This window comes from Harmonia axyridis, chromosome 4 (assembly GCF_914767665.1).
Source record: "Harmonia axyridis chromosome 4, icHarAxyr1.1, whole genome shotgun sequence".
In the NCBI taxonomy this organism is placed as follows: Eukaryota; Metazoa; Arthropoda; class Insecta; order Coleoptera; family Coccinellidae; genus Harmonia; species Harmonia axyridis.
In genome coordinates this window covers 19,900,298-19,915,093 of record NC_059504.1, presented here as the reverse complement: position 1 = coordinate 19,915,093, position 14,796 = coordinate 19,900,298, and the positions used below count along the sequence as shown (strand labels likewise).

Below are 14,796 nucleotides of genomic sequence, written 5' to 3'. Positions count from 1 at the left end.
CTGCGTAAAAAGTTCACTTCAAGGATAAATCTTCACGAAGTGCAAGCCAAGTCAACATTCTCATATGATATGTCAATATCGTAGACCTCTTAGATCTCCTTGAAAATTGTTAGCATGGCAAATAAAAAAGATGAAGAGATGATTGAATCTTGAGAGGTTTCTTTCTGTAAAAAAAGGCCCCTCAATTAGAACTGCGATTGCGGGAATTTGGACAGTTTTCTTTTTTCAAATCTTTATTTTAAAACTCGCCGACGTTTCGGAGACAAATTTCTCCTTTTTCAAGGATGTGGGGACAAAAAGTGAAAATAAATGTTATTGGAAATTGAGATCCCTTACTTCAATTTATTATTTCCAATCATATTGGACCCTGCAGCCACCTTATTCTGGAACACCCTGTGACTTCTTGAACCACTAATTGAATAATCTCTTCCAAGTTAAATTTTGGAAAATACTGCTCGCGTTTTTCAATCTCAAATAGACGAATCGATAGCTCACACCAATATTCCAACCTCTTTTGATCTTACCGCCAATTGGACAATTCGCACCCGACCTACCGTAACTTCCATCCGGAACAAATCCAGCTCTAACCCCGTTTCATAGTTGAGGACACAGAGAAAAGATGCATACACCTCTCCTTCAGGCTCAGTGCAGCAGAGAGTCCACCGATATGGAAAAAGATCCCTGCAGGGTGGAGATGCTGGTCGTTGGTGTCGCAAGATTCGTCGGTCTGAGCGGTATCTCCTCGATCTTCTCCAGATCAGCGGCTCCGGCTGAATTCTGCTTGCACAGTTTCGGGCTCATCTGCGAATAAGATTGCGAATTGAAGTGTTTATCTAACACGGTAGGATTGGATGGTGGGGGATTTACAACGCGATTTGTCATGTTACGAGATAAAAATACTGGGGGATAGGTGAGATTGGATTTGGAAAACGTTTCTTGGCTTATTTCCAAGTTTGTGGAAATTATTTGGAAATTTGGAATTGATCTCTTGGATACATTGCTGAAGTCATGAAATATCGATATTGAATGTAACGGATGAAGCATATAAACTGATAATTTTGACAAGTAGACTCATTCAAATTTGGGGAAGATAAACTACTAAAAGATTGAAAGGATGGACTAGTTTAGTGATGTTGATAATACTATATTTGACACGATAGAATTAAAATATAGAGCAAAACTGATAAATCAGTGAAAAAAATTTTGAAAATCCATCAATAAATGACTGAGAAATAGATTATTTAAATTTACGTATTTTAGCACGGAACGTCTTTGGTCTCCGACTCGTCTGTGACGTCACGCCACTTGCCTGTGATCGCTACACCATAAATTACGTTTAAATACTTAGCCGCGCCAAGGCTCTCGCGCCGTTTGTTGTACAGTGTAGTTTTAACTCGAGTTTTGTTTTTATGTCACCATAATGGAAGAAGGCTTCGTGAAAGGACAAAGTGACAATTTGCCTAAGGTAGATATATTCGCAGTTATGGAGTTTTTTTCTTCAAATCCATCTTATGTCAGTGCTGAAATAAAAGGAGTTAAACTTTTCAAGTAAGTATCTATTTTTGAGTTTGCTTCATCATGGTTCAACTTATAACGATGATTTATTAAAAAAACGTTTCATAAACAGTTTGTAGTTGAGCACTGAATGTTGAAGTCTATCCATTATCAATGGCAAAACATATTTATGTGATGAGTTAAAAGTAAAAACAGAAAAAAGTAATGTTTACTGTCCGTATACACACATATGAAGTAGTTTTAGGTCCAATTAAGTCACGCCTCATTAATTTGCACCACTTCTTCCTTTGATTCATGTCATTTGGTACATGAAAAAACAATTTATTGGGGTTTTTAATTGTCGTAATTGCACACATAGGTACAATTCCTATTTAGTAGGATTTTTTTTTATTTCAGCCATCTTGTAACGAACAAAACACGACACGAACGGTACAAGTGATTGTACACCAATGAATTCGTAAGCACTCTGCTAATACCAGTCGCCTCGTGTAAGTGGCATGACGTCACACACTAGACGCTGCGTACTATGAAATTATTCTTCCAAGCGCAACTTCAAAGTCCCATAACTTTTTCATTTCTAGAGATATTTCAATGATTCTTCCACATTTTTGTTTCATTTTACTTACATTTTTAGAATTAATCCTTAACAAAAAAATGAAAACTAGTCCATTCCAGAAAATTTTCACCAAATTGAAGAATAGAATCTTCTAAATTAAATTCTATATTTCAGAATGTTCATCAATTTTGATGTAATATGTCAAGGTGATTTTCTCAAAAATTCATTGAAAGAAGAAGAATATTTTTCATTTCTTGGATAAACAGGGTTTTTCAATAAGAGGTTTCATTTTGAATAGCCAACTATTTGGGCAGCTGTCACTTTTGATGCTGTCATCTTTTCACATTTGACAAGTAATGACGTAGTTTCCTTTTTAATAATGATTAAAAATGAAACGATACAGGCTTCAAGGGTGCATTAAAACTGTTGAAATTCATTAATGTTGACGATAAACCCAGATTAGTCGATTCCTCGTCGATCTTGGGAATTAGGTATTGATAAATTAGTGAATATTGGAATTGAATAAAATTCTTTAAATTAATGGTTTTTATTAATTATTTCTCGATATTAACACACAGTTATATTCATTTTAATCGAATACGAATACAGCTTGCCAAAAGGTAAAGTAACTCGTCAATAATTCTTGTACGAGGAATTATTGAGGAAAATCCTCACACCCGTCGATTTTTAATTTCAAAAGCAATTTATCTTATGCTTTTTTGAATTTGATCTTTCTCACCCCCTACGTCCCGCACCCCTCTACTTAATTTTTTCAAATGGGAATATATGGATTGATACATCAAATGAAAACTCTTAGAGAAATTGTTGAGGGTTAAGGCCGTCAAGGGTAAAAGCCCCCAAATTCAAAACTGCAACCATTTCTCAAACTTCGAAAATATAAATCAGCGGGTAGGAGAATATTTCTCAATATTTATTATTTCAAGAATAAGAACCTGACACCAATCACAAACTGCTAAATTTGTAATAAAAAATAGCTTAACGAATTCTTTTTTCAATAACACCGATCAATGTGCAATCGAATGTCCTTTTATTTGATATATCACAATTCATATATTCCTATTTAGAAAAAAGTAGAAGGATGTGGAGCGTAAATTCAAAGAAGGATTGGGAGATCTGCTATTGAAATTGAAAATCCATGGATTCGTGAAGTTTCCTTAATAATACATAATTAGTAAAAAAATAATGATCTGATTGCAGTTACTCTCTAATCACAAATTGTAATTATTTCCTAAGTTTTTAATAAAAAACGGCACATCCAATTCTACTTTTAGCAACATCGCTGAATAGGTAATCAAATTACCTTTCACTTGATGTATAATAATACATATATTCCCATTTGAAATAATTAAGTTGAGGGATGCGGGGCGTAGGGGGTGAGAAATATCAATTTCAAAAAAGCATACGATAAATTGCTTTTGAAATTAAAAATCGACGTACATATAATTCTTCGTACAAGAATTATTGTCGAGTTATGTTATTTTTTTTGCACTCCCATGTATTCAGTTCGGTATTCAGCATCATTGAGAATGCAATTATTCCTAAATAAATATAGTGTGATATTGAATGATGATGATTATTAGTGGAAATTCAAATGAATTATGTATTTCCATTAAATAAATATTTGTTTGTTCATATGACCAATAAATAATTCATCAATTATTAAGCATTTTCGATAATATCAAGTGAATTTATCTCCCACTGTAGCATTAAAAACGTTCACGAACGCCTGTTCATTGGGACAACGGAACTGTACGTAATATGAATTTCAACTTCAACGAATTTGTTCGTTGACACAATAAAAAGTACATTGTTTTAACGTACGGAAGGTTGATGAACAGCATTAATTGATATTACGAACAATATTTTTTCAGTGATACACCGTATTTTTAAGGCTTAGGTCTTAAGGCTTTTAAAGTTCAGTTAACACAAAATCTCCAGCCGGTATCTTAGCTGATTAGGTCCTTGGTATGCATCAAAAGGATACGGATTTACATCGAAATGTCATCTACAGTTATGAGGCCAATTTTACCTAGTTGCCGTTTATTTTCAAGGAGACGGCGCTACATGCACACAGTCGACGAAACAATCGCAACTTTGTAAGAAAAGAGTCCTGGCCATGGGCCCCTCAGAAATTTTTCTCAGGGGGGCCAAAATGAAAATTATTGAAAAACGATAAGGCGTCCATGATTGTCATTGAAAACCGGAAAATTGTTGAGAATCCATTACTTTCTTTTTTCCATCCCTTTGGATTGAGAAAGTAATATTGAGGGTGTTGTGCTGAAAAATGAGGCAATCAAAATCACAGGGGGGGTCATGCCCCCCCTGCGGGCGCCCATGGTCCTGGCAGTGTCATTTCTCGAAGAGGTTATCACAATTGACCACCGAGATCTTGTGACTCAACATGTTTAGACTTTTTTCTTTGAGACCACGTGAAAGATGAGGTCTATGCCAATACTTCAATCGATTCAAGACTTTAACAATGGAATTCGTGAAGTTATTGAGGACATACAGCAGAAAATGTGGGAATGGTGAAGAATTTCATGGAAAGGATATAATGCTGCAACCGTAACCGTGGCGGCCATTTGACTGATATTGTTTTCTATAGTTAATGGCACACCTTCCTCTTTCCAATGAAATAAATATCCTTTGATTACTCTTAAAATATTATCCTTTGTTTTTCAATATCAAAATGAAATCTCTTATTACCTTTCATTACTTAAAAGAAATTTTCACATTTGATGGAGGAGGTATGAATCCGAATTTTTGAATGATTTATGTTCATCAATTACGAAAAATCCAGCAAAATGTGGAGTATAAATACTGAAATATTTAACATTTTGAAAATATTATTTTTGACCTTCTGATGTTCACAAAATTCCGGTAGAGTTTTCGTGTCGATATTTTTCGAATTATTGGGAAAGACAGAACACAGATTTAGAATCTAGGATGATAATGTATATTCTGAAACAAGTTGCAGAAAAGGCTCCTATTCCAACACGAATGAGAATTTCGAAAGCATAAGTTTTGGAATTGCCTTCTGCAACGATATTTTCTCTATTTCAGTCAATTTTTGTGGAATATTGCCGAAATTCAATGAAAAATTCAGATTATTATTCCTAGTGACTTTTGTATCGTATCTTGGCAGTTGGTGTGACTGTTACGAAAATTGACAGATTATTGAATTCAAATTTGAATCCTACGTCTCGAATTTTGTACCTAATAATCAGTAGTTACGCATTAAATTCAAGTGTGACGAAATCGATTCAACACCACCAGAATTAAGAGAAATTGAGAATAATGTTGCAAATCTAAATTATATTGTATTGCCAATTGAAGTGTGCTGAAATTTGTTAGGATCGGAAGTCATTGTAGACAACCACAAAACGAAAAATAAAACTCATAACAATGCTGTAATGAGTTCATTACAGCCCTGTTTTTAGTACTATTATGAACTCATAACGATACTGAAATAGAGAAAATATATTGTCCATGCTTATCCTGAACAACTCTAACTTGTCAATATTTTCAAAGTTATAAATCAAACTTTCAAGTCCAATTAACAAAATTCTTTCACCGACCAAAAACGAATTCCCGAAAATCAACGCTCATAAAATCCCACAGACAACGGAAAACCAAACATGAAGACATCCCACCAATTTAGGTGGAAATTAACATTTCCCCAGATAGCTCCCGAGCACACGGAGGGCATATCAAGTTCTGACCGGGAGTTCCAATTCAATTACTGGCAAATCCTCTTAGCGAGGCCTGCAGCAGGATCAGGCCGAGTTAGATCCCTGGGTCCAAAGATGACAGATTTCAGACTACAAAGCTCACACAGACTGGATGCTGCGTATTCGTAGACGACGCGATGTCACGTCGAAAAATCCCAGTAATTGACAACATCATCCCGAGTTTCGTGAAGTTCTCCTTTTCTTCATTTTTCGCTCTTCCTTATTCAGCAGTCGGGAGGGATATCGTGAGATGCGATCTCATTGCCATGGAAATCGGAGGAGGAATACGACTCGGCGGAAACGTTCAATTATTAGTGAATGGTGGCAATTTTATTCATCCAACTCGACAGATAATAGTCCAGGAATATTCGGTTCTTATACTCCAGAGTGAATTATCGTTACGTTTTCAGTTGAATTGAATTTTTTTACATAGTTTTTTAGTTCTGCACGGCTTTCGAAATCTGAATGACTGTCTCTTGTGGTGTCTCTCTTTTTAATCTACCCATAAACTTTCCTAGAACTCACGTGAACTAATACTCTGGTATAGTATATCCAAAATAATTTAGAGGAAGCCAGAATCTTTTGATTATACAAGGGTGGCCCAAGTATCCAGAAATTCTTTGGGAGTCATGGTATTCATTACCTGGCAGTATTTTTAAATGAACCTTGGTATTATAGCGAATCACCAGAATGTGTATAGGTATTTGGTTGTGTCTATTGGCTAATATAGTCCACGTTTTACCGCATGCCGATTTGGTCACTTTTATTGGCAGCAGCTGTTACTTTTTTATTATCTTTCTAATAATTCACATACATCTGTGGAGTCCGTAGGTGGAATCATATAATGAGCATGTTCACTAAGTTTTAGTTCCATGTGTAACTGATTTTTTTTATTTGGATGAAGTATACTCAAACTCACTTAAAAAATCAGAATATTTCTAATATTCAGGAGTTTTCCTGAAATTCATTAGGGAGCAGGGTCAGCAGGGAATTTATTATCTTACCAGTCCTTTCCCGGTGTGCTAGTTGATTGTAATATGAAATAGTATGTAACGACATAGTATGAGGAAAGGATAGTAAGCCAGTGTAGTGCTTTTTTCGATTTTGTTGATGTTGAGCGCCATCTAGTTGCACTCACGTTTAACCTCGAATTTTACTGTCAAAAATTGGTCCGTAAAGTGGAGCCCTTTGGAAAAATTGATGTTATTTTGAAGAACTAAAATGTTTGAAATAGAGTGGTCAGAAGATTTCTATATTTTGATATTTTTTCTGCTCTGTAATAAGAATTTACGCCAGTGGCGTGTATTTGTGATAAACAAGTACAATGCTACAAGTTATCATGAAATCACTAATCAGGTCTAGTCGTCATGAAATGATATCTCTAGGTTTTTTCAGGATTTATGAATGGAATAAACTCCATTTTCCGGAATATCGATATTGCAATTGAATGTATTTGAAGAATATTCGATTGATATTGTTTTGTCATAGATTGAGTGAGAATAGGTAAAGTTTCTATCAACATTAATTTCCTAATGTCGTAAGTTCCAATGAAATTTCTCAAAAGCTATATTTAGCATTTGACAGTTGGTTTCGATCATTTTTCCCAACCTTTTACGATTCTTCGAGTTATGTATTTTATTATTCGACTGTAATAATTTTTTCTGACCGAAAAATCAGCCCACGTTTTTATGAATATTTGAAGAAAAGTTTACCTTAAACAACCAAATTATATTGAAATATCTCAAATAAATTATTGAAAATTATTGAAAATAAATAAAATCATGTTTTATTTTTATATTTACCTTATATTTAAAATTGAAATGAATATTTTCGGGTTGTAGTTTGTGGATTGAACATATCAATGGATTTTTAATATAGCTCAGGAGCTTGAAATATTAGAGGTTTCCTAGTAATACATCTTTTTTGGTTAAAATGAAGGAAAAAACTTGAAAATTGGAAAATTCAGTTTTAATATCAAATAAAAGAAATTTTATAAAGAAAAGTTCAAGAGTTGGTAGAGACAGATGGAATTTTAGTTCTTCTATACACATAAGCAAATAGCCACTCTCAGTGCTGTGCAGCTTTTTTTTATAAAGTAAATAAGCTACTTTATTAAATCCAAGCTCAACCATTAACGAAGAAAGAACTAAAAATGATTTTTTAAATCAGAATCGTTGTTATCCGTGTTTAATTTAAACTCTTCCTTATACTATGGTAACGATTTGGTCACTTTCATTGATAGAAATAGTACACGTGCTGTCGCGTAGCGATTAGGTCGCCCCTAATGTTGGTAGTTGTGCTCATTTTCAACATCTCATCATAAGAACTCGTTTGGAAAGTTATTTTAAGAGCCGTAAAAGGAAAGTTATTCATAATATAAGTCAGAAGGCATTCTTTTTCGAATAAAAATTTAAAAAAACGATCCAGCCGCAAGTGGCAAGTTGTTAAATGAACGAATGTTAGAATGAGCCTTCTGTAGGAGTATTAAATATTATTTCTTCTAATTCAATGATTTCCCATTGACATTAATGGAAAATTCCCAGAAGTATAATTCAGTGATTTTTGCATTAAAAAATGTGGGAAGGCCGAACAGTTTTCTGCATTACAAATTCGACAGATAATAGAAAAATCTATCACATTCTAGTTGTTTAGATGCTGCGACAGGGGCGTACTCGGATCAGCTCATTACTTTTTTTAAAACTGAATTCATTGGGTCTTTGACAACAAATTAAAAATCATATATTCCAGGCTGAAAATTTCCAGTGTCTCAATGGAACCTTACAATTGAAAGATTGTTGTATTTTACAATTCAATATATGAAATTCGTTCAAATATTACTTGAAGGGCCTTAAGATATCAGTAACAAATCCCTGGAGCTGTTACTGAATATACTCTCCAAATGTTTTCACTGTTTTATCACCAATTGTACGTTTAGATGAGTGATTATGTTCCATAATATGCCCGTGCAACTTTGTTTTTGTAGTAAGTTTTCACAATTTTTACACATTCAGCAGTAGATAAACGATTCGTATTGTTAAATGACTGTTATTACTATTTCACTAAATTGGAGTTATTATGGCTCTGTTAGCCTACCGAGAACTCCAACCAAATTGATCTTTTGTTCTTAACCTTACCTATTCATACAAACCCAGGGAGGCCGTCGATACTGTTTACGAAAGCGATGACATCCTTGGGAGTCTTGTGGGTGGTTTATAGGCCAGTCAGCCCCGGCTGTTTCTATCTCAATTCCACAGAGACTGAAGATCTCATCTGATGACCCACCCATGCGTTACAACAGGTTTTTGCACCGACAGTGTCTTGCTAGCAGTCCCACCATTACCCGATGCTCAGCTCGTGGTAGCTTCAGAAGTTTTCTGGTATAGGTCAGTGAAAGCATCTTGCCTGAGCAAGACCCGGAGTATTCCTCCAGAGGGTTTTCCTATTGTCCTACTGCCTTTGTTGGACCGCTGTCTTGTATTGGTATTTTTTAAGCTCATAGTAGTGCTCAGGACTGAAAGGTGCCAATCTTTTTTGAAAGTTCATCGGCTGACGTTCCGGATTCATCAAGCCAAGTAGCTTCACATTTTAACCAACTACTTGACTTGAAAAATCAAGCTCGTGAAAAATTACATACTTGAGCTAGACTTGACTTGATTTTAGATATTTTTAGCTTGATTCGATATCAAGCTACTCGATATTACTTGAGCTCAATGTGCACCTGTCGCACGGCATATATTTCTGCAATCTCGTGCGAGCTTAGGCTAAATAAGGGGGGATTCTTCGAGCGCCGAGAGACTGAAGCATTCGCCAGTGTGACTTTGTAGTTTTCCCACATTTCTATGAAATCTATTGGTAGATTTCAGAAATATCTTTGCAAACTTGGAAAAAACGGCCAAGGATTTTTCATCAACGCCAGCAACTTCCTTTGAAAGACAATTTTCCAGAGGTGCTCTTACAGTTACAAAAATCCGCAATATGACAAATCTATAAGATGCCTCATGTGTCTTAGATCCTAGATGGAAAATTATGCATTTAAACAAAGCCTGGAGATTTATCAATACCAAGAAACTTTATTTTTTCATTATTTTTTATTTTGTTGCGTTTAATAGTGATTCAATTTATGTTTCTATTTCAAAAAAACTGATATTTTCTTTCATCCAATAAGTTTAATAAATAAAAGTGTTTTTTGCAAGGTTCCAACTCATTTAATCATTTTTTAATTGATGTGACACTACACAATAAAACTGCTAAAAATCGAGTAGCTTGATATGATTCAAGTACTTGATAAATAAATACTTGATATGACTTGAGATTGAAAAACTACTACTTGACTTGAGCTTGATTTGAAATCAAGTCAATCTCAAGCCAAGTAGCTTCAAAATCAAGCCAAGCCGTGAATTCCTAAGGATTATGCAAACCGGATCACGATATTGACAACCCAGTACTTTCGAAAATCTAAATATATGCGTCACATTTGCCGCAAAAGTCACCATTCTCCACCTCGCTGAGCGTAGACCTCTCGGCGGCCTACTTACATAAAAAAACACCCCTTTGTCAGGTCCGGATCCGGCCAATCGTCACCCACCCGCATAATTTTTTTTCAACAATGGACGCGCGACGTCTTCATATCCGGAGCGGGTCCTAATGACACCAATTTTTTTTTTCGGGGCGCGATTTTTATCGCTCGAACTTTTCGTCGGGCCCGTAGCCCGATTAATCAGATTTATAGTTGGCGAGTTTGTTCGGAGGCCTTAACTTTTCCGTAATGGCGGGAAATTGAAGGAACGGGGACCCAGCCGACTCAGTTTTTGCAAGGCGAGCCATGAATATTGAAGAGTCGATTGGCCTTTCGAGATTTGGATCGATGGAATTTTGTTGCGTTTGCTCAAGGAAAGGGGCAGGGGGGCCCGACTCCCTTAAATTCTGCTGCCTCCCCCCCTAGAATTTGACATACTAAGGCTAAAAGATAATCAGAACTATAGTTTCGCTTTACTCTGGGCCCAAAAAAAAAAACCTATTCGCTCTTGGCCACCCTTGTTTTTGAAAGCTGGAGTCACCACTGCGTTTGCTATTTGTCATTGCAGAACAATTTGGTTTTTCTGAATCAGTGCTGGAAATTGTCCTTAGTCTATTCTTTCATGAGGTACCTACAGGGGGGGGCGTCTTATGCCTTTATCAACACCATAGAGTAATAAACATAGATAGAGGAAGTAAACTCAATTTTTAGATATCCCCAACATAGTTAGATTACGTTGTCGGATTGTGATATACTTTCAAATCTACAATTATTCTATATCATTATGAATGTATACTATATTGAATGAAATATATTTATTTGAGCGATTCCCGATTAAATATGCAAATTTGAATATTTAAAATAGGATATTTTTACTATTTGTCGAATTTATAACAAGCAGAATATTTATTATTTTCTGTATCTACCTGCTGAAATCCGAGGTTTGGCAACTTTTGCTCTTCTTGTGTCATCGGTTGTTTCACGTCGTTTGGCGCGCTTTTAGTTTGTTCGCTGAATTTCTGATATATTTAGATATTTATTTTAATATACTTCGAGTTAATATGAAACGGTGATTAACTTTGGGACATAAGAAGTGCGTTCTTCATGGAGAAATTTGCGAATTGAGTGCATATCGTATAACTGATATGTTTTCATTTCCGCGCACTTTATGTCAAACTTGATAGTTCATTTTGGGGACAAAATTTGCTTACTGAAAATGACGTATGCTCCCTGTATCTATGTTAATTACTCTGAGATCAACACTGATTTAAACTAAACAAATTGCCTCCATTCGTTCTAAAAGCAGATACCTGCAGTTAATTATGGAAACAATCAGTGGCGAACCAAAACATAAGTCTTGAGGAGGGGGGAATAAAACTTGAAAAAAATTGGTTATTCGCTTTCAATGTCCTTTGAATTTACTGACACTTTTTGTGATTGAATTTTCCCTGTCGAAGGGTCAACTGTTGTATTCAAAGTCAAACAACACGAAGGTTCACCAGCATCAATTTTCCTTTTTTTGAAAAAAAAAAATTTGCTCATAAGTTACATTAGTTACATCCAACTAACAGTAAGAGTTAAGCACGGAATATAATAGAGTACATAATAGACAAATTTCACGTCATCCACCTCGAACTTATCAACGGAATATACTAAACCTACTGACCTATCTTTGTGAGTGCAAATGTTAGTGTACTAAGTAAGAGAATCCAAAGTGCCAACAACGATATTTTGTGCGACGAAGAAATAATAAGATATAATATGGTATTATTTATTTACTTTAGGGTCCTAAAAAATTGCTATCAAGTGTGCCGACGATTCAAGTCGAGTAGTTCGGAGCTTTCACTTCAGGAACTCATTGATTTTTACCCGATTGTCTATCATCAATTTGGCATTTATAGCTCGTATGTACATAATGATGATTGTGCCGAAAACTGATCGAGCCCTTGGATATAACCACTGGTTGATGATTTCGTTGATTCAATTTTTGCACGATTAAATTATTGAGCGTTGTTTCTGATAATCGATATAACTCCTAGGAGGGGGATATTTAAAAATAAACGTCGTCCACGTCTATATCTTCCAATTCCGGTCATGAATAATAATTAATCATAACTCGATAGCGCAATCCATTCATCGTTACAGTTGCACCAGTCTCATTTTCGAATAAGTAAGGTCTAATCATATCTAACAGTCGGACGTTGACGACGAAGAGGCTCTTCAACAATCATTCCTGGATTTTCCGAGCCAATAATACTGCTCATTAACGTGGCCTCCAAGATGAAAATAGTCCTCATCACTGAAGATGATTTTCAGATAAGAATCCGGATAATTTTGATGCATTTCAAGGACCCAATCAGCGAAAATACGACGTTGCAGGTGATCGACCGGCTTGAGATCTTGTGTTAACTAAACTTTAAGAGTCTTAAGACCTAAGTCTATATGCAAAATACGGTGTAATGTCGTTTTTAGAATGCCTAATTCCCAAGATCGACGAGAAATGGACAAACTTGGATGCACGTCTACAATAAGGGCTGCAGCAACAATATGTTATTGAACGACACACACGGTTTCGATTCTTCACATCACTATCTAGTCCCAACAGCTCAAATTTTTCAACTCAAGATTTACTACTGCCGGCCGAGAAGTGCTTTAGTTTTGCGTACTTTGACTGCAACATGTTCACCATTTTTGTAGTGGATTCCAAAAATTTCAATGCGTTGTTGAAGCGTGTATTCCATTTCTAGTGTTGGCGTAGTTTTTAACTATAAAATGTCGAATGATGACAGCTTCAAAAGAGACAACTGCCCAGATAGCGAGCTATTCAAAATGAAATCTCTTATTGAAAAACCTTGAATCAACTCAAGGAACTGATAGAAAATTGATATTGATTTTTCGATTTTTTTTTCTTCCGACGGCAATTCCGTTAGTTATCATTATTTGGTAATTTTTTCATGTTACTTACACCTGTAATTGGGCATGTGCCTGTTGGATGTAATACATTTAAATAAATAAATATCGAGAACAGCGCGCACCTGAAATCATGTGTTTATGATCAAAACCCCCGATGGTCAGGGTAGGAAAGAGTGTATACCAACATTAAACCATGTTTCTTTCTCTTTAAATGAATAAACATCATTATTATTATTTATGAATAATCCCATCATTTCTTTGAAAGTTGTGACCTACTTATGAAAGATATGACTTCACCTAGTTTATTTCCTTAAATACTATCGAAAGACCATTTTATATTGTAGAAAAATAATCGATTTTATGATGTTTTGAAAACCATCCAGACCTTCTGCCGCACTCTATCAACTAAAACGTTTAGTGCTTTTCAATTTGCAGTTTTTTTTGTTGTAGTGGCTCTTTGCTAATATGATGGATGGTGCTAAAAGTTGCACACTCCTGCACAACTTTGGATATAATCTCAAAAATTGGCAGAAAACATCTCCCTAAATTATTATAAAGTTTAGAGCTATTGATCCCGGATTGAGATACGCATGAAGCAAAGAAAAGACCTTACCACTCTCAAGTAATCTTCATGTCTCGACTCCTCCGTCCTGTCGAGGCTGAACTGTCTTCTCAGCAACTTCCCCGACCTGTGCTTTGGACTCAGGCACTTGTAATGGTTGTACGGCGTGCTGAGATCCTCATCTTCCACTCTCCTCCTCCTCCTGTAGCCGCAGGACAAGGAGGACGTGGAGGCGCCCAGAAGAGCGGCTGCCACCTCGCTGGCGGACACAGGGGTGCCCAAAGACATGGGAGTGTCGCTGGAGGTGCTCTTGATCATGCTCAAGTTGTGCTTGGAGGCGTAGCTGTTGAGAGAAGAAGAAAGAAGATGATTTGATTTTAGAGTGAAGTCTCAGAGTGGTCGTGTTTCATGATTATTGAAAATATGTGTGGTAATGAGTTCTATTAGTACAGGGTATCCGAAATTCGATTCTCACTGACAGCATCTCGAGAACTGAGAGACTTAGAGAAAAAATCTTCGAGAACCCCCATTCTCGAAATAATAACATATCGGAAAGCAGATCATAGATATTTCTATTCGTTCTTGAGTTATAGGGTGTTTTTGGAAAATCGATGTTTCAAATATTTCGCTATATCTTTGATTCTGTTCGAGATATTAGAAAAATTCTAGAATTTTTTTCAATAATTTTTATGGTTTATACGTACTCATAAAAGATCATAGAAATCAATTATAGTCTTAGAGATATAGAGAAAAGTTGGTGTTGCTTAAATGGGACACCATATTCTTCAAAGTAGTTTTTCATTCGCAGATTTGCCAAAAAGCATTGATATATTGATATTGAGTTTTTCGAGTACATTTTTTTTATGGAACACCCTATATGTATATAAATATTCCTTAATTATTTCGAGATTTGATTTATTTTGTGTCCATTGTAAAATGGTATCAAGTCATATACATATGGAGTGTCCCATTCAAAATATCA

The 14,796-nt window shown here is 35.5% G+C and overlaps 1 protein-coding gene across 2 annotated transcripts in view; it reads right to left on the bottom strand.

Annotated features, from left to right (window-relative positions):
- Positions 1–547: 547 nt before the first annotated feature.
- Positions 548–14,796, bottom strand: part of LOC123677788 (retinal guanylyl cyclase 2) — a 163,773-nt gene continuing 149,524 nt past the window's right edge. For both annotated transcript variants that reach the window (XM_045614492.1, XM_045614493.1), the window contains 2 exons: positions 13,866–14,157; positions 548–801 (listed from right to left, as the gene is read on the bottom strand). In XM_045614492.1, the coding sequence (XP_045470448.1) occupies positions 643–801; positions 13,866–14,157 (451 nt within the window). In that variant the 3' untranslated portion in view covers positions 548–642. The remainder of the gene's footprint in view (positions 802–13,865; positions 14,158–14,796) is intronic.